The 25,289-nt window shown below is 37.6% G+C and overlaps 1 protein-coding gene across 4 annotated transcripts in view; it reads right to left on the bottom strand.

The window, feature by feature from the left end:
• Positions 1–18,497, bottom strand: part of NFXL1 (nuclear transcription factor, X-box binding like 1) — a 77,082-nt gene extending 58,585 nt beyond the window's left edge. For 2 of the 4 annotated variants that reach the window (XM_049886292.1, XM_049886295.1), the window contains exons 1-11: positions 18,096–18,339; positions 17,770–18,015; positions 14,507–14,680; positions 9,748–9,857; positions 8,270–8,400; positions 5,023–5,201; positions 4,622–4,783; positions 4,426–4,526; positions 3,709–3,823; positions 2,631–2,755; positions 1,541–1,663 (exon numbers count right to left, since the gene is read on the bottom strand). In XM_049886292.1, coding sequence (XP_049742249.1) covers positions 1,541–1,663; positions 2,631–2,755; positions 3,709–3,823; positions 4,426–4,526; positions 4,622–4,783; positions 5,023–5,201; positions 8,270–8,400; positions 9,748–9,857; positions 14,507–14,680; positions 17,770–18,013 — 1,464 coding nt within the window. In that variant the 5' untranslated portion in view covers positions 18,014–18,015; positions 18,096–18,339. The other 2 variants (XM_049886294.1, XM_049886293.1) reach the window with 2 other exon arrangements.
• Between the last annotated feature and the right edge of the window lie 6,792 nt (positions 18,498–25,289).

Raw genomic sequence — 25,289 nt, 5'->3', positions numbered from 1 at the left:
GCCAAAAAAAACGAACAAATCTGTCTTGGAAGAAGTACAACCAGGATGCTTCTTAGAAGCAAGGATGGCAAGACTATGTCTCACATACTTTGGACATGTTATCAGAAGGGATAATGTGTCCAAACGAACTGTTTCCAAGTAACTTAACTTTGCCCCAGGGCAAAGCTGGAAAATATTTAAAAGGGGGAAAAAAAAAAACTATCACCCAAAAATATAAAATTCATGATTTCTAGAAACCAGTAAAAAATTACGCAGCAGGCAAACAAGCTGAAAAATATGACCCAGGCGACCCAGGAGGAGGAAAAATATCAATAAATAGAAATAGATCCAGAAATGATAGAATTCGTAGACAAGGACGTTAAAATAAAAATTATAAACATATCCTACTCATATATTCAAGAAGACAGAGGAAACCATAAACATGCTGAGGGACATGATAGAAAAAAGAGCCAAATCAAACTTCTAGAGATGAAAATACACAATGTCTGATGTGAGAAATACACTTGATGGGATACAGAGCAGAAGATGGAGCTATAGAAAACTCTCTACGGTAAAATCCAAACGTTAGAAAGACTAAAAAATAAATAAATACAGCAACTGTAAGCTGTGGGACTTCAATCATCAGAACATACACATCACTGGAGTCTCAGAAGGTGGTGGGTGGGAGAAACAGAAAAAAATATTTGAAGAAAAAAAACCAAAATTTACAAATTTGGTGAAAACTATAAACCCACAGATCCAAGAAGCTCATTGAAAAACATGCTAAAGAAATAGGAAGAAAACTACACCAAGTAAACAATAATCTGCTAAAACTGGCAATAAAGAAAAAAGTCTTAAAAACCAGCCAGCAGAAATGGAAACAAATTACGCACAGAGGAACAAAGACAATAATCACAGCACACACCCTGTCAGGAAAAATATAAGCTAAAAGACAGTAAAGCGACATCTCTGAGATATGAGAATAAAAACTATCAAAATAGAATTCTATCGTAAAAGTGTTTTTAACAAAGGCTAAATAAACATATTTTCAAACACACAAAAGCTGAAAGACTTCACGACCAGTATTACAAGAAATATTAAAGTAAGTCTTTCAAATATAAGGAAAATGAAACCAGATGGAAATGTTAATCTATACAACAGAGTGAAGAGCACCAAAAAGCTTAAATAATTACGAGGGTAAATACAACACTTCTTTTTTATTTTTTAAAGCTCTTTTTAAAAGAGAATTGCTTAAAGCAAAAATACTGTATTTGGGTTTATAAAATACACAGATATAAAATGTGTAAGAATCACATCACAAAGGTTAGGAGAAAAGAAGTAGCAGTACACAGTCATCAGGTTCTTATGCTACATAAAGCCTAAAGCAATCACCCTCCCCCACAAAAAAATGAGCATTAATCTACAATAGTTATTATTTCATAGGGAAAGCAAAGAATATGAACACTTCCGAAACAAGTCAAGATAGTGCTTATAATGGGCCACAAAAAGAAAAATTCAAGAGAATTTTAGAATCAGAGTTGCCCAAGTTCACTGCACATACCTTTCTCCTACACTGATGCTTCTGACAGTCACGCATCTTAACACACTTAGTTTCACACAGGTAAGGCTTATGGCACGGCATTCGCTTTGTATGCTTTCCACAGCGACAATGCTTTTCCACTTCCTGTAGAATCAAATAAAAATGATGTTAAAATTGACCTTTAACATGATTTTTTTTTAATTCCGATTTCTGTAATTATTAAAAAAAGAAGAAAAATTTTAAATAGCTAATTTGTATCAAAGATTTTACCAAAACCATAGCCGAGTTTCCGAAAATATTTTCTGTATTTTACTTTACTCCAAAAATAACTTCATATAAATTCCATTGCTATATTTAGCAGACATCTTTTGCTAGACGGTAAAAAAATCACCATATTAAACTCACTTACATCCAGTTAGAACAATAACATCTGTACATCTACCCTGAATCTTGCCCTGAACTGAGCCAGAGATACTGTAAGGCACACTACTCTGAAAACAGTTTTGTCTCCATAAAACAAACTGGATTTTCTAGTAAGCTAATTTGTTGACCTTATAGTTAGGTTAAAACCAAAATCACATAACTTTAAGATCTCAATTAAGTCTAGGCATTAGTTTCTTTTCATCATCATTAGGTCTAATTCATCACTGTTCTAAAAGTCTTCCAGGAACAAACAACGCCACACTAAACTAAACATGAGAATGACTTTACTGAGCAAAAGCAAACAAAAGGTAATTTTTAGATTTGATTCTGACACACTCCACTGCTTTTTCACCATAAATATGAGATCACTAAACTCTTATACAGATAATACAGATTATGACATAGTTGTTTATGAAAGTAAAACACAAAACCAAACCCACTGCCGTTGAGTAGATTCCAACTCATACTGACCCTATAGGACGGAGTAGAGCTGCCCCATGGGGTTTTCAAAGCGCACCTGGTGGATTCAAACTCGTAACCTTTTGGTTAGCAGCCGAATAGTGGCTGGTATATTCAAACTGCCAACCTTCTGGTTAGCAGCCAAATAAAAAACAATCCCAAGACAATGCTATTTCATATATTAGGATAAACAGCTCTCAAAAAATAACTATTGTAAGAGATGACTAACTTGTCTACATGTTTCACAAGGACCTCGATGACAACGCTGTGAACATCTATGGATTCCACATTCAAGTACTTTGTCACAACTGTCTCCACATGTTGGCACATCTTCTGTACAAGGCAAAGAAAACTCTACAAGCAGACAAAAAAAAAATCAACGTTAAGATATGTTATCATTAAGCTTATAAAGATTTACATGGTCTTACTCATTTCTATAAAGACTTTCCACGATATGCAGATTTACAAAAGAAAATTTTGTTTTGCTCTTATCAACTTTACAGAAAAAAAAGAAGACTTAAAAAAATTATGGAAACTCACTTTTAAAATAAACAAATGAGGACAAGTGTTGAAAACAGTATGACAAATACATCTTCTAATATTGGTGGAGTTCAAGAAAACAGACTCAAAACTGTAACTCTATTATTCCTTTAACCCAGAACAGTCAATAAATTCATCTAAAACATACAAGGACTACAGCGTATTATCAGGTTTCCTTCATGTACTAGAGGAGCCCTGGTGGCACAGTTGTTAGAGCGATTGGCTGCTAATCCAAGGGTTAGTGGTTCAAACCCACCGGCTGCTCCACAGGAGAAAAATACGGCAGTCTGCCTTTGTAAAGATTACAGCCTTGAAAACCCTATAGGGGGAGTTCTACTCTGGCCTACAGAGTCACTATGTGTCATAATCGACTCGACAGCAATGGGTTTATCTGGGTCATATGCTAGGCACTATACTAAAAGATTTATGTACTTTTTATCATTTAATTTTCACAATCATCTTACAAAGGAGGTACCACTACTGTCACTGTTTAACTTGAGGAAACTGTAGCTCATGGAAGTAGGATTTGAACCCAGATATGCCTGACCTGACACAAAAGTCTGAGTTCTTAACCCAGTGTTCTGTATTGTACTCTTATCCAAATGTACAGAAATGTAATATCAAATTTGTATTATTGAAACTACACTATGAACTCTCAGAGAAATCTAACTGACTTAGGAAAATATGTGAGTTTTTTTTTCTTAATCTATTGTAGTTAGCATGCTAAAGTCACTTCCCATGGAAAGATTTGTTTTAAGAGGTCTTACTTGATTTCTGACATGGACAGAACCTTTTCCCAGATCGAGGACATTCTCCACAAGCTCCAACATGGCAAACTTGTTCACATGTATGATTACCACATGGCAGTGTTTTCCCACATACCTAAATAAAATGCAATAAGCACTAGTGAAGGATTCAAAAAGTTAACCAAAAGGACTTCATACAATATATAATTCATTTTTAATCACAAAAAACTCATTAATGTTTCTTATATTATTGTGCTTTATATCTTACACGTCCCATAGATTTTTCTTTTTTTCCTACGTAACAAAGAGTATATCTTTTAAGGAAAAAAAGTACGTACGGCTTCATATGGCCATTCATCAAAACTTTTCAAGTGGTACTAAAACCACGTCACTTCTAGAACAAGCCACCTACAAAATCAATCCTCCTTCCTCAACTGGATTAACTCAAGAAGGGGGAAGAGGTATTGGTTGAAGACAAGGCAAAGAGGGAGAATGAGCTAGTAATAGAGTACATAAGAAACAGATCCAAAATTCACCAAACAGCTGTTAAGTTGAAAAATAATTTCCCCAGTTATTAAAATAACATTAAATTGGAAAGCAGTTTCCTAAAGTATAAATATAATTCATCTGATTTGCTTTTCTTCTCCTTTAACTAAACCTAATTAGCATTTCTGTTTTCCAGTTGTCACACTTTCCGTATTCTTTAATACCCACCTCTCCAAATGCACATACACTTACTTGATCACAGTGCCACAGTGGACTTGCACAACTTCTTTCAGCTACTTTTTTGCCACAGACACACTTCTGTCTACTAACTCTTGGACAGGGCTGACAATTCCCTAAAACAGGAATGATAAATTAACACAGAAACATTAGAAAAGCAATAAAGATTGCTCTGACTTTTGCTTCAAGTCTAACAGGTGTAACCTTTTACCTGCATGACAAGGATTTTCGCACTTATGTTGTCCACAAAGCAACTTCCGCCCACACTGCAGCTGACAGGACCATGCCTTGGCACTGCACCTACGAGGGATTGGTTTTGCTTTCTTACAGTAACAAGTAGTTGTGACCATCTTTGGACAAGGAGGACAGGGACCTAGGATCCAGTAAAAAGGAGGGAAAAAAAAATCAGGAGCCAAAAGTTAAAACTTTCAATTTCTGAATCTATCAGTAATTTCTAAAGCTTTCCTTACTGATAACTTCAAAAGGCAATCTCTTTTAATATTTTCTAAAGGCAAATTTAACATCAGAATTCAACTTTCACAATTTCTTGTTTTGGGCTCAATATAAGAAGAAATAACCACTCACAATTAAAAAATCTAACACATCACTCACCTGGATGACAGAGGAGTAAACATTTATGGCCACAAGGAGGTTTAAATTCTCTCTCACATACTTGGCCACATGAATGAGGCACCAGCCATGGGTCTAAAGGTGGATCTTCTACTTTTCCACAATAGCAATAGTACCTACTAGGCATTTCAGATCGTTTGTATTCAAACCTACATTTTGGACTACAAAGAAGAATGAAATTACTAAAGTTAATTTCATCCTTAAATGCAACATAGGGGGTAGGAATATAAATATACTTAGTAAGAGTTAAGGCACACTACTTCGTATTTATATTAGTAAATAAACAAGATCTTACCAGAATTAATTTCAACCATCAAGAACAGCTCTGTCCAACAGGATTTCCTGAGATGATGGAACTATACCTACACTGTCCAATACAGCAGCCATCAGCCACATATAACTAATGAGCACTTGAAGTGTAGCTAGTGGATGCCACTGAGAAAGAGCACATTTTTTTTTTTAATTTTCAAAAATGTAAACAGCTACATGTGGCCAATTGCTACTGTAATAGCATGTGCCTAGAATACAGTTACAAAAAGAAAGCAACATTAGCTTTCTACTAACTACTTGCACACTATTCTTGAGGTACTCATCCTGATTTTTATTAAGCTCAAGTTTTTAAAAGTCTGGTGTGTGGTTCACAAGTAAGTAAAAATACATTAGCAGCAGCAAACGAAAGAAGGCAGTCAGGTCACAGGCGGACAGCATGACAGCAAGAAACACGACTAAAACCCAGACTGAAGGAGGGAAAAAACTTGAAAGTAATCTAAGAATTTCATCATTCTCAATATCTAACACAAAACAGATATATTTCAAACATGCCTAAATCAAAGAAAAGCTCAAACACTGTTTCATATTCTCTGCTAAAGCAGAGAGATTTTTAAACAGCCAGATTGAGATGTTATCCTCCAACTCATCGAAAATTCACTTACAGATCATAGATCACTTTATTCTACAAAAAGGCTCTAACCTTTACTATTCTCTAGACAAATGTTAGTATTACTATACTAGAACAACAGTTTCACACCATCACTTAATTTCTTTTGTACTGCTGTTAGCTGCCACTGAGTCAGCCCTCGACTCATGGAGACCCCATGCACAATGGGATCAGACTGTTGTCATTCATTGGGTTTTCATTAGCTGATTTTCATTGTCCTGGGAATATGTTCTGTTTCTAACATAAATATTCAAAATAACCAAAAGATATTTGTTCTTATAATTAAAAATCAAGAACAAAATATCAAGTCTCACCTAGAATAAATAATTGGTATTAACATTGGAAAAGTTAAATTTTCCCTTACTAAAGGGAAAACTTCTACCATTCCATTTAAGCTAGTGTGGAGGAGAACGTATACTTTTAATAAGCTTAGATACGGAAGGCTAAAAGGCAACTCCCAACACCTTAAAACCGCCTGTCAGCACTGAGACTCAATCGTTCTAGAGGACAAGGAGAAGTGACAGCAAAAGTGAAAATGCATGAGCTTTAATTAAAATAATGGCCTGCCAACGATGAATGTAATTATGCTATATCTTGCTCATAAACAATATCTTAGGTAGAAACATGTATTTAAAAACTTTTTGATTTCCACAAAATAACTAATTTGAAACTATTAACATTTTTATCAAGTTCTAGCTCCAGTTTGATAATGATAAAACAAAATGAGTTCCCAACCGGGACAAGGACTATTTCCTTTCTTAAAAAAATGTGGAATATGGAATGCAAAGGATACGACACAGTTGATTAAATATTTTGTTTCTTATAGCTTTAAGAGAGGAGGATCAGTTCACTCCTCTCTTACCTGCTACTTTCTACCCCTATGGTAAATTGACTACTTAAAATAGAAGTGAGAAGAGCAAGATTGAGAAACATACAGCTAAGGTTTAAGTTTCTAAAACTAACAAGCCAGAACAGCTGATTTAATTCCATACCTATAAAACACTAAAATCCTTCCATAAATAAATAATATACAGCATCAAAATAAATAAAATTTGGAAATTTTAAACTGCTTCAGAGAAGCTGACACTCATGGAAGAGAAAAGAGTATCTCTAAACGCAACACCGTAAGACAAAACCAGTTAGAAGAATAGAAACTACTAAATTTCCTTGAAATCATAAACTTCAAATCCTGGCGCCACGATTTCCAAGTGACAGGACTCTGAACACATTACATAGCTTCAATTATCAATATCCCCATTGGTTACATGAGAATTAAAAATCTCTCACAGATTTCTGAAAGCTGTTTTTTATAAATTAACTAGCAGCAGAAAAAAATGTTTTAAAAAATTATACCAACACAATTTTATAAGTATATTGGTATTTACGGGAATAAGGGGAAGTCAAACACTGATGCAGGTTTTGTGAGACACAAATCTTATACAATTTGAGGGCCTTCATTAAGAAAAGAACACAAAATCAGAAACATAAAATTAGGTACAAAAGCAAATATTAATGTAAATATATAGGGACCCTGAAGCTTATACTTCATTACCTTGACAGTAAATCTACCCCCTGGGCCAGTATGGAAACCCTGGTGGCACAGTGGTTAAGAGTTTGGCTGCTAACCGAAAGGTCAGCAGTTCGAATCTACCAGGCACTCCTTGGAGAGCCTGTGGGGCAGTTCTACTTTGTCCTGTAGGGTCACTATAAGTCAGAAACGACTCAACAGGAACGGGTTTCTTTTTGTTTGTTTTGGGCCGGCATGGATGAATTTTTTAATTGTCTTTATATTTAACCAAGATATAAAATTTCCATTTCCCATCTCTTTCTGGAAATATATGACAGAAGTTCAAGATCATATAATGATCAACACTATGCCAAACTAATCAAATAAATACAGACAAATTAATGAAACTGATAATATACACCTGCCCTTTGGAGGGATTTCAAGGATAAAATCAGGGAAGCCTATGATAAAAATATGTTAGATGACAGTCTTTTACAATGTGCTACTGTTCACAATAGAAACTTCAGAAGAGAACTACCAGAATTATGAAACTAAGGAGTTGTTTTGCTGGGGGGAAAAGTAAAGTCTAAATAACTTATTCATTACAGAGAGGAATTAGTAGTTATACAAATAGTGGCAGGAGGGAACATTACCAAGGCCCCATTTCATCACAAAACTAAAGGCAGGCCAAACATGGATATTGAAATTGCCAATAAAACAACTTATGATCTACAGTTTTCATGTATTCTACAACTTAATATTCCAATTAAATCAGAAAAAGTTACCAAGGCCAGGGATAATCTCTATTTCCAAAGTCATCATCAGTCAAAGAAGATACAAGAAACTGGCTGTCCTTAGCCCACTTCTGGATACAAGGCATGTGAAATATACAGAAACATCCTGAACAGCTCCAGACCTAAGAGAAAGGTGTCAGAAATTAACATGTATGTAATGATTTCTCTTTAAAATGATTTTACCACAAAGGAGCATCACATCGAATTATTTCCAAGAGCTATTTAAAGATTAAAGATAAAATTCTTCCAGTACAACAGAAGTGATGTTCTTCATAAAAATTTATAAATTTAGTTAGATTCATTTACCTAGAAGTAACTACTGCTAAAATCTGAATGGTCACCAAATGTTTTGTATATATTTCATACTCTCAAAAAATGAGATCAAACTGGATGGACTGGTATGCAACTTTATAGTCTTTTCTTTTAACATGGTATGAACTAATACACAACTTTGTCTCTTCTATTAACACAGTATAAGCATTTATCTTTATCAAATATGTTTGTACATGATTTTTATAATTGCAAAATACAGAACGTAGATTTACGTACCATAATTTATTTAACTAATTTCTTATTGTTGGACATTTTTATTTACTGTTATAAATAATACTATAATGAAATCCTTAAGCCTGAATATGCATATATCTCTGTACAGCCCTTTTGTTATATTAGCCCATTGGTACTCATAGTGCTAAATTCTAAAAATTAGGTAGGCTAAAAACTAGTTTTTTTTTTTAAAAAACTTGAGAATATATATACAAAATTTAAAAACTTAGTAATAGCAAATTAATTCATAAAATCTGCCAACACTTTGATATAACAGACAAAAATCAGTCCTCTTGTCACTATAACATTCGCAACTGTTTCATAAAATCACAGACATGTAGTATACTGCCTTAGGTGGAAAAAGGATTAAGAAACAAAGCCAATTTCTTTAGCTTGGGCTCCCCACAAAGCAGAGCCTTAGAACATGGCCTTTTGAGAACATGAGTTATGTCTGAATTTAGCTCTTCTATAAATTTTTTTTTTTTTTTTTATAATCCCTAGACACTGCCCACAGTGCCTTCTACAGCTCACTAATAAACCATAACAACTGCTACCTACTTCCTTGAAGGCAGGAACCTATCTTTTTATTAATCTACTGAAAATAATGAAATATAGTACCTTTTAACATTTCAGAATTTGTGGGAATCTCTGAAGTAGAGATGCTAAAAATGCTCTGTCCAATCAGCAGGTGCATTTAAAATAGACACTTGCTTCAGTTTATTAGTAGCACCAAAAATACCGGATGCTCATTTAGGGATAATTTTGGAAAAATTACAGATTTACAAAATGAAGATCTATTCATAGACAAAATTCTTAAATGAAGCATTTTCAAACAAAAAATAAGAAAAATAATATATGCGTCAGTATTATAAATGCAAAATAAGATATTTTTAGGTGATACTACAGATAAGGAGAAAACTTACTGCTTGGTTTCTCTTCACTGAAGCAATACAAATTAAGCATGTCATAGCCCCTGCTTGAAATGCTTCATTTACATACTGTTTTGTTCGTTCTAATTCACGTGTATCTCCATCTTGAAATTCAAAAATTGGAAATCTCATGTTAAGCAACATCTGAAAATAACACAAACTCACTAACAGCACCACATTATATAATAATTATTGAGCTATTTACATTGCTCAAGTTATATAGCTGGAAAACAAGAAGCTTAAAAAAAAAAAAAGTAACCTACGAGTGCAAAGAGGTCATGAAATCCATGCCTTAAATCTTCTGTTATAAATACAAGAACAGTACATCGGCCCTCCCTCAGAGTATACTTGCTTTTATGGTTGTTACAATCCTTAACACATTTCCTGGAGGCAATTAGGTAAGAACAGCAAGATGTAAAGTAACAAAGGAAAGGATACCAAAGAGCAAAGCTTAAAAGCAACTAGAAAGTCAAGCTAAGTAGAGCCATTTAACTTAAATAGAAGCATGTAGTGTGTGTGTGTTTCACACAGCACATTAATAAAAACTTGTTGAATGAAGAACTTAACTCAGAAGGCTCTGAGGTCATTACAGTACACTAATCTTGTTTAATTAAATCATGTTCACTATTTCTGCTTAAAAAGGGAGCATAAAGGACTTTTTTTAAAGAATTACCAGACTCATTTTCTGGATGTAATTATTGAGCACTTATTTGCTAGGCACTGTATTATCACTGTTCCATAAGGATTAAATGAACTATTACTGTCTTTATTATACAGGTGAGAAAACTGAGGCAGCAAACTAAGTAACTTCAGCCCAACTCCAAAGCACCTCAGCCCTCCCTCACAGTATACTTGCTTTTACTGCTGTTACAACCCTTAGCAGATTTCTTGTTCTTTCTTAACAGCAGCAAGAAAACTACAGTGACAAGGAAAAGCATACCAAAAGGCAAAGTGTGAAGCTTTTTTAACCACTATACTATGCTACAGAGAAGGGTTACTACAGAAAGGTTCAAGAAATAACAGGTAACAGCAAAATGAAACATAAAAAACTACCCAAAAGCACTCATGACATCCAAAGGGCAGTAGTCAGAGTCAATTTAGTGTAAGAGAGATCAGCCTATCTGCCTTTAGTACGATAAAGATCGTTCAGTAAAGACGAAGTCTCCAAAAGACTAACAGCATATACTACTGTAGGTGCCTCATGCATGTGAAAGCTGGGCAATGAATAAGGAAGACCAAAAAAGAATTGACATCTTTGAATTCTGGTGTTGGTAAACAATATTGAATATACCATGGACTGCCAGAAGAACAAACAAATCTGTCTTGTCAGAAGTACAGCCAGAATGCTCCTCTGACGCAAGGATGGCGAGACTCTATCTCACATACTTTGGACGTGTTATCAGGAAGGAACAGTTCCTGGAGAAGCATATCATGCTTGGTAAAGTAGAGGCTCATCAAGAAAGAGGAAGACCCTCAATGAGATGGACTGACACAGTGGCTTCCACAATGGGCTTGAGCATACCAACAATTGCGATGGCGGCACAGGACCAGCCAGTGTCTCGTTCTGCTGTACATATGGAAGCGACTCAACGGCACCTAACAACAACCATCACAAGTGCAGAACTCACCAAGGCAATAAACTGGTTCAAGTTGCCAAAAAGAAAAATTAAGTAAATATGACACTTTGATAATTTATTCTTTCTAAAATCACCCAGTAAACACAGCACTTACAAAAACTTGCCCTACCACTATATATACATAAGCCTAAGTTGGATACCAAACAAAATACATCTAAAAGAACTCCCCAAACTATCAAGTATTATAAAATTATTAAAGACAATTGCTTTTCTTTAAATATTGATATTTTTAAAGTACCCTTATAAAGAGACTTAATAAACATTTTGTTTATTTTGCTTTTCAAAATTTATAACACTTTAAATTTCATTTAATTTACCAGCTAATTCATGTAAAACAGAATTTAAGGACATGATGGACTAAAATTTTTTAACAAAATTAAGTCTAACATTGTACATACAAAATTTGCATAAGATTTATTTGAAATCTGTATTAAAGTTTGGCTGCAGCAATAAAACATACTGCCCAGCTGGTCACAGTGGCTAGCATGGCATTTGAAGTCATGCATTTTAAACAGCTCACTCTGGCAACTGAAGAAAAATGAGTATGAGGAGGCCAAACCTGGAAACAGGAAGTTCTATCAGTTAAGAGGCAGAGTAGATACAACAAAAACCTTAAGCAAGTTACCCAATTTGTGTCAGTTTTCTCATCTGTAAAATATTAGTATTAGTAGTAATATCTACCTCAGTTATTACATGGATTTAATCCATATGTTAAAGTTTGTAGAGGTCTGAACTAAGGCAGTTAATAGTATGTTAAGGGAAAAAGGAGTGGCTTTTTTAAGAAATATAGGAAGTGAAACTCATCAGGACTTCATGACAATTAGATCATGTCAATACCCAGAAAGATAAAGTGCTGCGTTTGATGAAATGTCTGGCAAGGGCAGAGGATGGAATGGCGGTGAATGACAACACTTATGCCATGAATCTGCCATCTGTACTTCCAGGTTCAGGCTTGGGTGGGTGACTGGGGAAATTCTGGTACTACTAAATGAGATAAAGAAAATAAGAGAATAAAATGAATTATCTTTCAATATACTGTCATATGTGTCCATGGGCCAGCAAATGGTTAACACACTCAGCTGCTAACTGAAAGGTTGGAAATTCAAGTCAACCCAGAAAAAATAAAACCAACCAAACCTGTTGCTATCAAGAGTGGATTCCAACTCATAGCAAACCTACAGGACAGAGAACTGCTCCACAGGGTTTCCAAGGAGTGGCTAGTGGTTCAAACTGCCAGCCTTTTGGTGAGCCACCAAGCTCTTAACCACTGTGCCACCAGGGATCCTGGAGATCTACTTCCGAAAAATCAGTCATTGGAAATTCTACGGTTCTACTCTGACATAAGAATGTGCTACGAATAGGAATCAACTAGACAGCAACGGGTTAATTCCTTAGCAGATATAGTATATTCCTTGGAAACCTACTTGACAATGTGTACCCATCTTCATGATCACCTCATCACCAACGTCCTGAGGAGAGGGGGAATGAAGAGGGATGAACTACATGAAAGGTTCTATCTGAATACCCGACTCTTGGACTCTTGAACTGCCTTTATTCCAACTCATACTCAAACTCTACTGTGCATCTGATTCTGTTATACTAACAGTTATAGATCGTGACATCACTTGACTTACAATTCTCAAAAAAGCACACAATAGTAACTAAGGAACACATTAGCAGGGAGTAGTAAAAGAGAGTAGCTGATGTGGTATCAGGGGCTTATGATCAACTAAAGGATAAAGGGAAAACAGGATAAAGAAGAAAGACAAAAATTTTAAAAGGCAAAAACGATAGAAGCTATAGTAGAAAGTAAGTCTTTAATAATCAAGTTCACAAAATATATTTAAATTATAGCAAACAGATAACTAGCATATAGTACATGACAGACACTACTGCAAGTACTTTACACATAGTGACTCATTTAATCCAAACAACTCTAGGGTATTTACTAATTTTACAGATGAGGGACTGAGATCCAAGATGTTAAACAAAACATGCTCAAGGTCACTGAGTCAGTAAACAGCAGAGTCAAGATTAAAACCTTGGCAATCTGGCTTCAGAGTCAAGGTTATTCATCACCTTATAATGCTGTCTTTCTCCCATTAATAGATATGTAAAAACAGTGTCAATCTACTTTATGATTTTTTTGCTTTTACAAAGAAAACACAATCAGGCCAGTAATGGCCCAAAAGCTAAATAAACTAGGCTTAGACCTAGCTCTGCCATTTACTAATTGTATAGGAAAGTTGCTTCTCCTCTGCAGAGTTGTTTCCTAGAAAATTCCTAAGGTTTCTTCTAGTTCTAAAATGACAAACAAGAAAAAAAAAAAAAATGGATCAAGGGTATAAACACACATTACACAGATAGCAGTATATATATATATATATATATATATATATACACACAAACATATTTATAAATGTTGGTAATACATGTAAAAATATTTCTAATAATGACTTTAAAGTATAATATGTGGAAATTTACATTAAAAATAAATCTATCTTTACATGTACAACTAAATTGTACTCAATGAGAACACTTGGTGGTTTTCACAGCAATCCAGATTTACACGCCAGATAATGTGATTGTACACTTCAACCTGAGAAAACACAGCTTTTTAAAAAAAAAAAAAAAGGTATGAAAATCAGAAGCTATAAATAAGATATAAAATAAAAAAAAAAAAGTTAAGAAATGAAGTTGATGTCAAGATACATTTAACATGATGAAAGAAAGAGACATGAAAAATAGCTCGAAAGGGGTATCCAAAGTCCCCAAATCTAACCAAATCCCAACCAGGAACTACTTGAGCTGACTCCTTTCACAAGCTTTGACATGCCCTTCACAGCATTCTAATGAAATGCCCATTAGACACATGCAGACAGCTTCTAGGGCTATAAAAAAGCCAAGATGCCATCCAATTTACTTTATAAAATTATTAGTCTTACACAATATATAACATAAATTAAAAGCACAGAAATTCAACTCCACAACCCAAAATGCTCATTCTTAAGATGCAAACAACTATTCCATATATAGTAAAGAAAGGTATTGCCAAAAAAAGGTCAGGAATATATTTTCATTGATGTCAAAAGTAACGAAATTTAACGGACAAGTACCTGTCTGAGTAGTGTATGTTATAAAAGTATTAGCAACTATTTTCCTCTGTTTTCCTTCAAAATCGTCATCTCCTTCATCTTCAGATGAAGAGCTAAAATGTTCTTCAACAAGTTTTTTGGCTGCAGCTTGATTAGCCTTCTTGATTTCCTCAAATTTCCTCTGCGACATTAACTCTGTTGAAAAGAAAAGAAAGGTTTTCATTTCTGCAAAACCATCTCCCAAAAAGCAAGGCATGATATACTAACACTTTGTTTCTAAACATGTATCTAAAAGTCACTTTTGAAGTATTCTATTTTACTAAAATTCATGAGGAAAAGTACTTTCTATACTTGTTGACATACAACTAAGCAGTGCCACAACAGAAATTTTCACTTTTGTTAAGTATTCTGCTAAATGTAGCAAATTGTTCTGGAAACAGAGTGAATATTAAAAAAAAAAAAAAAAATTACAAAGGTATGATAAGAGTATGAAAAAAACTGGTGATCAATCTCAAAATAAGGACATTAATAAAAATTAAAATGGAATCGTTTAAAATATATTATACACAATGATTTTTAAAGGGCAGGGAAACATGCCCACTGAGAGCACATCATCATCCCCAGAGGGGGGTGCTTTTCCAAAGGACCCTCTTCCGCACTACAGCCCAGCCCAGTGTTAGCATAAAAAGTATTTACTTGTACCTACTATGTTTATAATCTGCTTCTTAAAAAGCTCAAGGGCACTTTGCCTCTACTGAAATACGGTCAAAAAATATAAACACATTAAACATGAATGTATCCTTCCTGTTAACATGACAAACATGCTTTTTACAACAGCTTTATTCCAAAAAGAAACATTATATATATTTTGGATTAGTTCCTCCAATATTCTCTTTAGCATTATCTGTACTCATTTTGTTACTTGGTTAAATAATAATGGAAGAAAGAATTAGATTGCTTCATAGCACATATTCCCAATGAAACGTCATCAAACTCCTTGAGAGCAAAGACCATGGGAATCTTCTTCTAGAACTTAGTGTTAATAAACTCCTATAGACAGCAAACATGGTTTAAGAAAGGAGCCACAAGCTTGTTGAACTGATCTGAATTCATTATTGCCCATAACTGAGAGGATTTTAAATTTACTAATTTAAAATTCACTTTACTTTGAAACTGAAGAGTCACTACGAGGATAAACTTTCTTATTTTAGGTGGTATATTTACACTTAATGATGTTTTATCTTTTATCTCCCTCAGGAAATGTTTCCTTTTCTTGTTGCAGTCAGTTTGGTTAGGTGTTATCCAGTGCTGTAATTAAATCTGGTGCAAAATGAATACAGTGCCTACACCTAAGAATCTTTGACTACTGGGAGAAAAAGAATGGCTCAAAAACTGATGGACAAAAGGAGATATGATTTATGTCATTAACCTATGGAAATTAGCACTTACGGATACATTTTTTAAAAAAGGCTGAATTGGGCAAATATAATGAAAATGTTAATAACCTAATAAAGTTATCTACCAAACATCAGCTCAAGGAGCCCTCACGGCACAATGATTAAGTAGTGAGCTACTAACCAAAAGGTTGGTGGTTTGAATCCACCAGCCACTCTGCACTTGGGAGAAAGATGTGGTACCCTATTTCTGTAAAGATTTACAGCCTTAGAGACCCTATGGGGCAGTTCTACTCTGTCCTATAGGGTCACTATGAGTCAGAATCAACTCAACAGTAATGGACAATCATCGGCTCAAGGAAAGTTACAGACAAGCTGACACAGCAACCTTCCCACTTATGATGTGCTTGAGTTACAACTAGCTAGGATGAACCTCACAACCGTCCGTTTATTTTATCGTTAGTAAAATGTACTACATCAATGTACTACATACAATGTTGTAGCACAGAATTTGCTGATGTTATCATTTTTAGATGTTCACTCAAAGATGTTCAATTTCATGATTTACTGTTCAAAACACCGCCATATAGCAGGCTTTGCCCTGGTCTACAATGAAGTTGGTGTCGGAAGTCGTAACAGATAGAAAGCTGGGCAATGTTCGACTCTAAAAACATATGACAATTGAACTGCACATGCAACCGACAACCACTGGCACTGCTGCTTCATTGTTACGACACTGACAGTGACTTCACTGTAGACTCTTATTTAGTGTTGTATATCAAAAGGAGTATCAGTTGTTAATATAAAATAACATTTTCGACTTAAGTCAGAAGTGACTTAAGACAGAGTCGAAGGAATGGAACCTCATCTAAGTTGGTGACTACCTGTGTGTATGTTTACAGTCAAATCTCAATTATCCAGGAAAGAATGTTTGCTTTCCTTCTAGCCACAACACCCAAGTTTACCAAAACTGTTCACAGGTCTCCAAGTTGTACACCTCACAACCACCACTGCAAGCTAGGAGAATACCACCTAACTTAATAGCTTAGAAGAAAAAAGTCCAAAGCTCAATTGTGCCCCCTTTCAGAATATATATTCTGGAAAAAAAAAAAAATTCCAAACACAAAATAAAATTAACTCTGAGCTCATCCCCCTGACCCCATGCACGTCCCCTTTATTATGGACAGCTGAGACTGGGTGTGTAAGTGCTCTCAGGGTCAACTAAAACACAAGATGAGAGGTGCTGCCATATCCTAGGATACAACACCACAAACATCCTTGAAATGACATGAAATTTATAAATAGGAACAACAATTGAGGAAGGTGCCACAGCTCAAAGCTCACTGGGCATAGACAAGCGTAGGGACACAGGCGGACTTGATGGGGAGTACGGTGAAATGGAGTGTACAAGTCCAACCTAAATGGGATTTCTAAGACTCAACTCAGCTGACTGTAGCCATACACAAAGGTATGCAAGCCATAAGGTCTTTTAAAAAAAAAGTTAACCACATCTTACGAGCATTTTTTTTTTTTAAATGCTGGCAACCAATTCAAATTTAAAGCATCGTGTTAAGCAACCAAAACAAATCTCTGGCCACAATTTGCAACTTACTTTTCTAGGAATTTCGGTAGACAAAAAAAAAAGTGAAGGGAAAGAGTACTGGGCAGCGAAATAAAGAAATACCAACTGAAACTAAGATGAAGAGGGTGTGATGAGAACCTGCCTAGAATGCCGAGGAGCAGCTGCCTGAAAGGTTTGAGAAGTGGGGCCAAAAATAAGCTCCCAAAAGAGGAGACAATAAGTCAAAGAGTAAGGGCGAGGATAGAGACCGTCCTGACTAGCGTCTAAGAAGGCATCCAGGTGAGACCGAGGGGGGGAGCCGTTCTCACCACTGGCTACGGAAGTCCGCAGTGCTTCAGATCCCGCGGGGCCGTTCCCTGCTGAGCCACCTGCAGTCCCAGCGGCCACGGTTCCTGCTGGGCTGGGGCCAAGACCAGCGGCGCCCACCGACCGCTTCTCCCGACCTCCTCCGGCGCCACGGAGACGGACTCCATTTCCCGAGGAGGGGGCCGCAGTGGCCCGCCCTCGGGCTCGGCCTCGGCCACCGGCCACCTGGCGCCAGGAAGCTTCCATACCTGCAAAGAAGGAAAAAAATAAGTGGAAGAACAGTGAGCGTGGCGGATGCCGACGTGTAGGAAACTGGTGAAGGGGTAACCTGGTGTGAGGAAACGGAGAGAAGGTTCCCTGCAGGGCTGGGACGGGGCTGAGCAGGTCGCGGCCCTGCCTCTCCTCGAGGGCGAGTCCCACGTAAGCCCGGGCGCTGGAGATGGACCACAGAGGGAGAGGACTAGGAAGAAATATGGACTGCGGGGGCAAAGAGCACGGAGCGCCAGTTAGGGAGAGCCCGAGAAAAGGAAAGCACTGCTTCAGCGTCAGAAGCCCCGTGACGAGGAGAGCAGCAAACTGACCCAGCAGCACCAGCCAAGAGCCAACTGCAGTAGCGGACCCCAAGGAAAGCTACGTCTCCTTACCGACAGTGCCCGCCCCTAGCGACTACAACTCCCAAAAGCCCCCGCCATCTGCCAGCAGAACGCGTGGCAGGACTGCCCACTTCCTATCCGAGAGGGCGCGTGCACGGGAAGGTGGGGCCCCGAGCGCGTGCGCCGACCGTGCCGAGCCATCGGGAACTACAATTCCCGGCGTGCTCTGAGGTCGGAGCGGGTCGGCGTCCAGAAAGGGCGGAGAGTGGGGGAGGCGGGCGGTCCTCGAGGTGCTCTTGATCTTAGAGAATGTTCCTGTTTTCCCTGCGACTTCCCTAAAGCCAGTTCGGTACCAACACTCAGTTGGAGAGGCTGTGATTTGTTGTACGCAATCTTTAACCTTGCCTTCTGGACTGCGAGTGAAAGGAGAATTCTCACTGATTGGAAAAGCACTGCCAGTGAAAACGCTCCGGGGGTCAACCGCCATAAAGAGGGAGGGAAAGTGGGGAAATATTGCTGGGAAGTGTCTCTAGTGAGGAAAGTGCCCTTCTGAATTACTAAAGGACCAAAAAACAAAAAACCAAACCCAGTGCCCTGGAGTCCATTCCAACTTATAGCAACCCTATAGGACAGAGTACAACTGCCCCATAGAGTTTCCAAGGAGTGCCTGGCAGATATTGAACTGCTGACCCTTTGGTTAGGAGCCCTAGCACTTAACCACTACACCACCAGGGTTTCCTAGTAAAGGACACAGCAGATAAACCTAACGTCTAGTACTATGATAGTACTTTATAGTTTACAATGTATTTTTCCCACCGTTAGCCCATTTTACCTTCTTAACAGCTCCCTGAACTAGGTTTTATTAAGTAACTGAGCCAGGACCTAGATTTTCTGGCTTCTTTGGATTTTTCAATAAGACTATATATTGTTGTTGCCCTCAAGTCGATTCTGACTCACAGAGTACAACTGCCCCATAGAGTTTGGTAAGCTGTAATCTTTATGGAAGAAGCTCTGGTGGCATGGTGGTTAAGACCACTGGCTGCTAATGGAAAGACAATTCAACCCACCAGCTTCCCTGAAGGAGAAAAATGTGGCAGTCTGCTTCCATAAAGATGTACGACCTTGGAAACCCTGTGGGACAGATCTACTCTATCCTGTAGGGTCACTATGAGTTGGAATCAACTCAATGGCAATACAGTTGATTCTGGTTTTAACCTTCATGGAAGCTGACTGCCACGTCTTTCACCTCTGGAGGAACAGTTAATGGCTTCCAACCACCAACCCTTTGGTTAGCAGCCAGCACTTAATCACTGTGCCACCCATACTCCTAAGAATATATATCAAAAAAAAAAAAACCCTTTGCTGTGGAGTCCATTCCAACTCACAGCGACCCTATATTACAGAGTAGAGTTGCCTCATAGGGCTTCCAAGGAGCAGCTGGTGAATTCAAACTGCTGACCTTTTGGTTAGCATCCAAGCTCTTAACCACTGTACTGCCTGGGCTACAAGAATACATATAAAACAAAACCAAACCCATTGTGGTTGATTTCAACTCATGTCAAAAATTCAGTTTTGAGGTGTGTCTGGGACTGAAAAATAATTTGATTAATTTTGGGATTATACAATTTTATATATTCTTTGGTGCCTGGGTAGCACAAATGTTTAAGTGATTACTGACTAAAAGGTTGATAGTTCAAATCCACACAGAGGCGCCTCAGAATAAAGGCCTGATGATCTACTTCTGAAAGATCACACTCACATACTCACACTCACTCAGTCACATCCATTGAAAACCCTATGGAGCACAGTTCTACTCTGAAAGACATGGTTCACCATGAGTTAGAATCAACTCCATGGCAACTAGTTTGGGTTTTTGGGTTTTTTGTTGTTGTTATTGATTTTTTTGTATACAAGCCTTCAAACTTCATTCCCTTACATTAATAATAAATACCTAATATTTGTTGTTGTTAGTTGCCCTCGAGTTGGCTCTATGTCATAGCGACCTTATGAAACTGCCCAGTCCTGCACCATCTTCGTGATCGTTGCTATGTTCGAGTCCCTTGTTTTGACCACTGTCAATTCGTCTCAAGGGTTTCCCTCATTTTACTTGGGTATCTCCCTTATCAACTGTCATGGTTTGAATTGTGCTCCCAAAAATATGTGTCAACTTGGTTAGGCCATGATTCCCAGTATTGTGTGGTTGTACTCCATTTTGTGATTTTAATTTTATGTTAAAGAGGATTAGGGTGGGATTGTAACACCCTTATTAAGGTCACATCCCTGATCCAATGTAAAGGGAGTTTCCCTAGAGTGTGGCCTGCACCAGCTTTTATCTTACAAGAGATAAAAGGAAAGGGAAGCAAGCAGAGAGTTGGAGGACCTCATACCACCAAGAAAGTAGTTCCAGGAGCAGAATGTGTCCTTTGGACTGAGCATTCCTGCTCTGAGAAGCTCCTAAAACAGGAAGATTGATGACAAGGATTCTTCTCCAGAGCCGACAGAGAGAGAAAGCCTTCCCCTGGAGCTGGTACCCTGAGTGCAGACTTCTAGCCTCCTAGAGTATGTGAGAATGAATTTTTCTTTCTTAAAGCCATCCACTTGAGGTATTTCTGTTATAGCAGCACTAGATGACTAGGACTTCAACCATAATATACTTTGCTATCAACTGATCATTCCTGAATACATGTCCAAAGTAAGTGGGCCAAAGTTTCTCCATCCTCGCTTCTAAGGAGCATTCGGATCGTATTTCTTCTAAGACTGATTTGTTCACCCTTCTAATAGTCCACAGTATATTCTGTATTCTTCACCAATACCGCGTCGCTCTTCTTCCAAGACACTTCTGGGTGGACTTAAAGCTCTTCTTCCAAGACACCTCTGGGTGGACTTGAAATTCCAGCCTTTAGGTTAGCAGCTGAGGGTGTTAACTGTTTGCACCACCCAGGGATTCCGTACTCACAATAACGCTATTATTGTCCACCATTTTACGGCTGAGGCCACTGAGGCACAAGGGTCAAGTAGTGCCCTTGATCATACGGCTAGGAAATGGTGAAGCCAAGATTCAAACCCAAATAGTCTGACATTACAGACTATGCTTTTAACCTCGTAAACGTAGATATTATAGAATTGCTTATACTGAAAACCCAACCCTGTTACTATCGAGTTTATTCCAACTCATAGCAATCCTATAGGAGAGAGTAGAGCTGCCCCATAGGGTTTCCGAGGCTGTAAATCTTTACAAAAGCCGACTGCCACATCTTTCTCCTGTGGAGCGGGTATTGGGTTTGAGCTGCTGACCTTTTGGTTACCATTTGAGCACTTAACCATTGTGCCACCAGGGCTTCTTAGAATTGCCTGTACATTATCTAAATTCAAAAATAATGCCCCTTAGAATGATGCGATAACTTGTTTGGCTAGAAACTAACAGGTACGTAGGAACTCTCTTACTGCTGCCCTTGTGTAAAGGCTATTAGTTTAAAGCTGCAACCATTATCTGTTAGACTTTCTACTGTGGAGTTTTCAGATTCAGGAAAGGAGCTGTTACGGTCTGGGAGAGAACACAGTAACAGTCACTGATCGGTGTGCAAGATGCTGACTGGCGACTCATGAAGGGTATCCTGCTTAGAATCATGCTGTATGCCAGAGATTTGGGTGAGTATATTGCCTGACTCTTCACGTCAGTCCTCCTTGCATGTAAATTTCTTCCATTCCCTCAAATGTTTACTAGTAATCGTAACGGCTGACATTGATTTAGTGCTTTCTATGTACCAGGCATTCTTCTAAGCCCTTTTTTCTTTTACACATTTAATCATCGCAACAACCCCATGAAGCAGGTATTGCTACCTTTGATCTCATTTCAAACATTAGGAAACAAAGGCAAAGAAAATTTCTTACTCAAAAGTCATACAGCTAATAAATGGCAGAGCCAGGACTGCAAAAGTAATCTAGAACCATTATCTATATGATTATTGTGTAAATATATTTAGTGTTTATCTAAATAAACTATGGTATATTCACACAATGTAATACTCTGCATCGATAAAGAACAATGATGAATCCATGAAACATTTCATAACATGGAGAAATCTGGAAGACATTATGGTGAGTGAAATTAGTCAGTTGCAAAAGGACAAATATTGTATAAGACCACTATTACAAGAACTGGAGAAGTAGTTTAAACAGAGAAGAAAATATTCTTTGATGGTTATGAGAGGGGGGAGGGAAGGAGAGGAGTTTTCACTATTTAGATAGTAGATAAGTTTTATTTTAGGTGAGGAGAAAGACAACACACAATACAGGAGACGTCAACACAACTGAACTAAACCAAAAGCAAAGTTTCCTGAATAAACTGAATGCTTCGAAGGCCAGCATAGCAGGGGCAGGAGTTTGGGGACCATGGTTTCAGGGGACATCTAAGTCAATTGGCATAATAAAATCTATTAAGAAAACATTCTACATCCCACTTTGGAGAGTGGCATCTGGGTTTTTAAATGCTAGCAAGCGGCCATCTAAGATGCATCCACCTGAAGCAAAGGAGAATGAAGAACACCAAAGACACGAGGTAATTATGAGCCCGAGAGACAGAAAGGACTACATAAACCAGAGACTACATCAGCCTGAGACGAGAAGAACTAGATGGTGCCCGGCCACAACCTATGACTTCCCTGACAGGGAACACAACAGAGAACCCCTGAGGGAACAGGAGAGCAGTGGGATGCAGACCCCAAATTCTCATAAAAAGACCAGACTTAATGGTCAGACTGGGACTAGAAGGACCCCAGAGGCCATGGTCCCCAGACGGTCTATTAGCCCAAGACAGGAACCATTCCCAGAGCCAACTCTTCAGACAGGGTTTGGACTGCACTGTGGAATGGAAGATGATACTGGTGAAGAATGGGCTTCTTGAATCAAGTAGACATATGAGACTATGTTGGCATCTCCTGTCTGGAGAGGAGATGAGAGGGCAGAGGGGGCCAGAAGCTTCCCGAATGGACATATGGAGAGAGAGTGGGGGGGACTGTGCTATCTCATTAGGGAGAGCAATTAGGAGTGTATAGCAAGGTGTATATAAATTTTTGTATGAGGGACTTACCAGATTTGTAAACTTTCACTTAAAGCACAATAAAAATTACTTTAAATGTATATATATTTAGTGTTTATCTAGAAATTTCAGTTGTTTTTAAAGCACTTAAACAGGTAAAAAAGCTCACACAATCAGAATTTTTCCCCCGCCATATTATACTATGATTTTCCTGGCGGCACATTATATATGTATATAAATATGAATTTATATATCTATGTATCTCAAACCTACAAAAACCAAAGCCATTGCCACTGAGTTGATTCTGACTCTTAGCGACCCCATAAGACAGAGTAGAACTGCCACATGGAATTTCCAAGGAGCAGCTGGTGGATTCACACTGCAGACCTTTTTAGTTAGCAGCCATAGCTCTTAACCACTGACCCCCAGGGCTCCATATATAGATATACATATATACACACATTTACTTATTTATTTATATGGAGCCCTGGTAGCACAGTGGTTAAGTACACAGGCTGCTAACCAAGAGGTCGGCTATCCAAACCCACCAGCTGGCTCTGAAGGAGGAAGATGTGACAGTCTGCTTCTGTAAAGATTACAGCCTTGGAAACCCTATGGGGCAATTCTACTCTGACCCACACGGTTGCTATGTGTTGGAATCCACTTGATGGCAACAGGTTTTATAAACATGAAAGCATTATGATTGATTTCAAATCGGAAAGATTCTTACATGCTCCCTGAATGAACAAACGTTTATTATGATGATGAATTCTTGTGGTATAGAGCTGGTGTATATCATAATCTGGAAGCATACGTAAAATGAAATCATTTTTTCAAAATGTGACATTGCTGTCATTTTTTAGTTTGAAATTTCAAATAAAATTTAGGGAAAACAAGAACTCTTTGTGTTTATGAAAACGGGACATGGGTTAAAGATTGAGAAATATAACTGCAGTTCTAATGCATTTTAATTCTTTTTTTAAAAAAAAATTAACCACAAGAATAGCTCAAAACAAAAAAGACTGATGATATGCAGTGTTGGAAGGATGTGGAGCAACTAGGGCACTCATACTTACTGGTGGGAGTGGAAATTAGTTCAAATATTTTCCAGACATGCTTGGCAGTATCTACTAAAGCTAAACATAAAGCTCTATGACCAAGCAATTTCACTCCTGGGCCCCCTCAAGAGAAATGAGTGCGTATCTCCACAAAGAAATCATGTACAAGATTGTTCATAGCCATTTTATTTATAATAACCAAAAGCTAGAAATAACCTTAATGCCCATCAACAAGAGAATAGCTCACAAAATTGTAGTAATGTTTGTATACTTGAATACTATGCAGGAAAAAAAAAGCTACTGATGCGCATGGCAAGGTGGATAAATCTCAAAGATTAAAAAAAAAAGATCACGTTAAAAAGATATAACAGAGTACTTAGGTGTGATTCCATTTTTATGAAATTTCTGGACAAGAGTAGAAGCCAAATTGGGCAGATTTTAACTGGGACGAGATGTTAGGTATCCTTTCCGAGCGATGGAAACATTTTACATCTGGGTAGTGGTTTACCTGGAGTGTAAAAAAAAAAAAAAAAACTCAAAAAACTGTACATTTATGATATGTGCAATTTATTACATGTATGTTATACCCAGGAGCCCTGGTGGCGCCGTGGTTAAAGTGCCCCTATGCTAACCAAAATGTCAGCGGTTTGAACCCACCAGCCGCTCTGTGGGAGAAAGACGTGCAGTCTGCTTCTATAAAGATTTACAGCCTTGGAAACCCTGTGGGACAGTTCTACTCCATCCTATAGGGTCGCTGTGAGTCAGAATCGACTCCACGGCAGTGGAGTATGTTATACCTCCATTTTAAAAAAGAATTCTAAAATAAATATGGA

The sequence above is a fragment of the Elephas maximus genome, chromosome 5 (genome assembly GCF_024166365.1).
Source record: "Elephas maximus indicus isolate mEleMax1 chromosome 5, mEleMax1 primary haplotype, whole genome shotgun sequence".
In the NCBI taxonomy this organism is placed as follows: domain Eukaryota; kingdom Metazoa; phylum Chordata; class Mammalia; order Proboscidea; family Elephantidae; genus Elephas; species Elephas maximus.
Note: the sequence above shows the minus strand (reverse complement) of the source record. Positions and strands in the feature narration are given on the sequence as shown.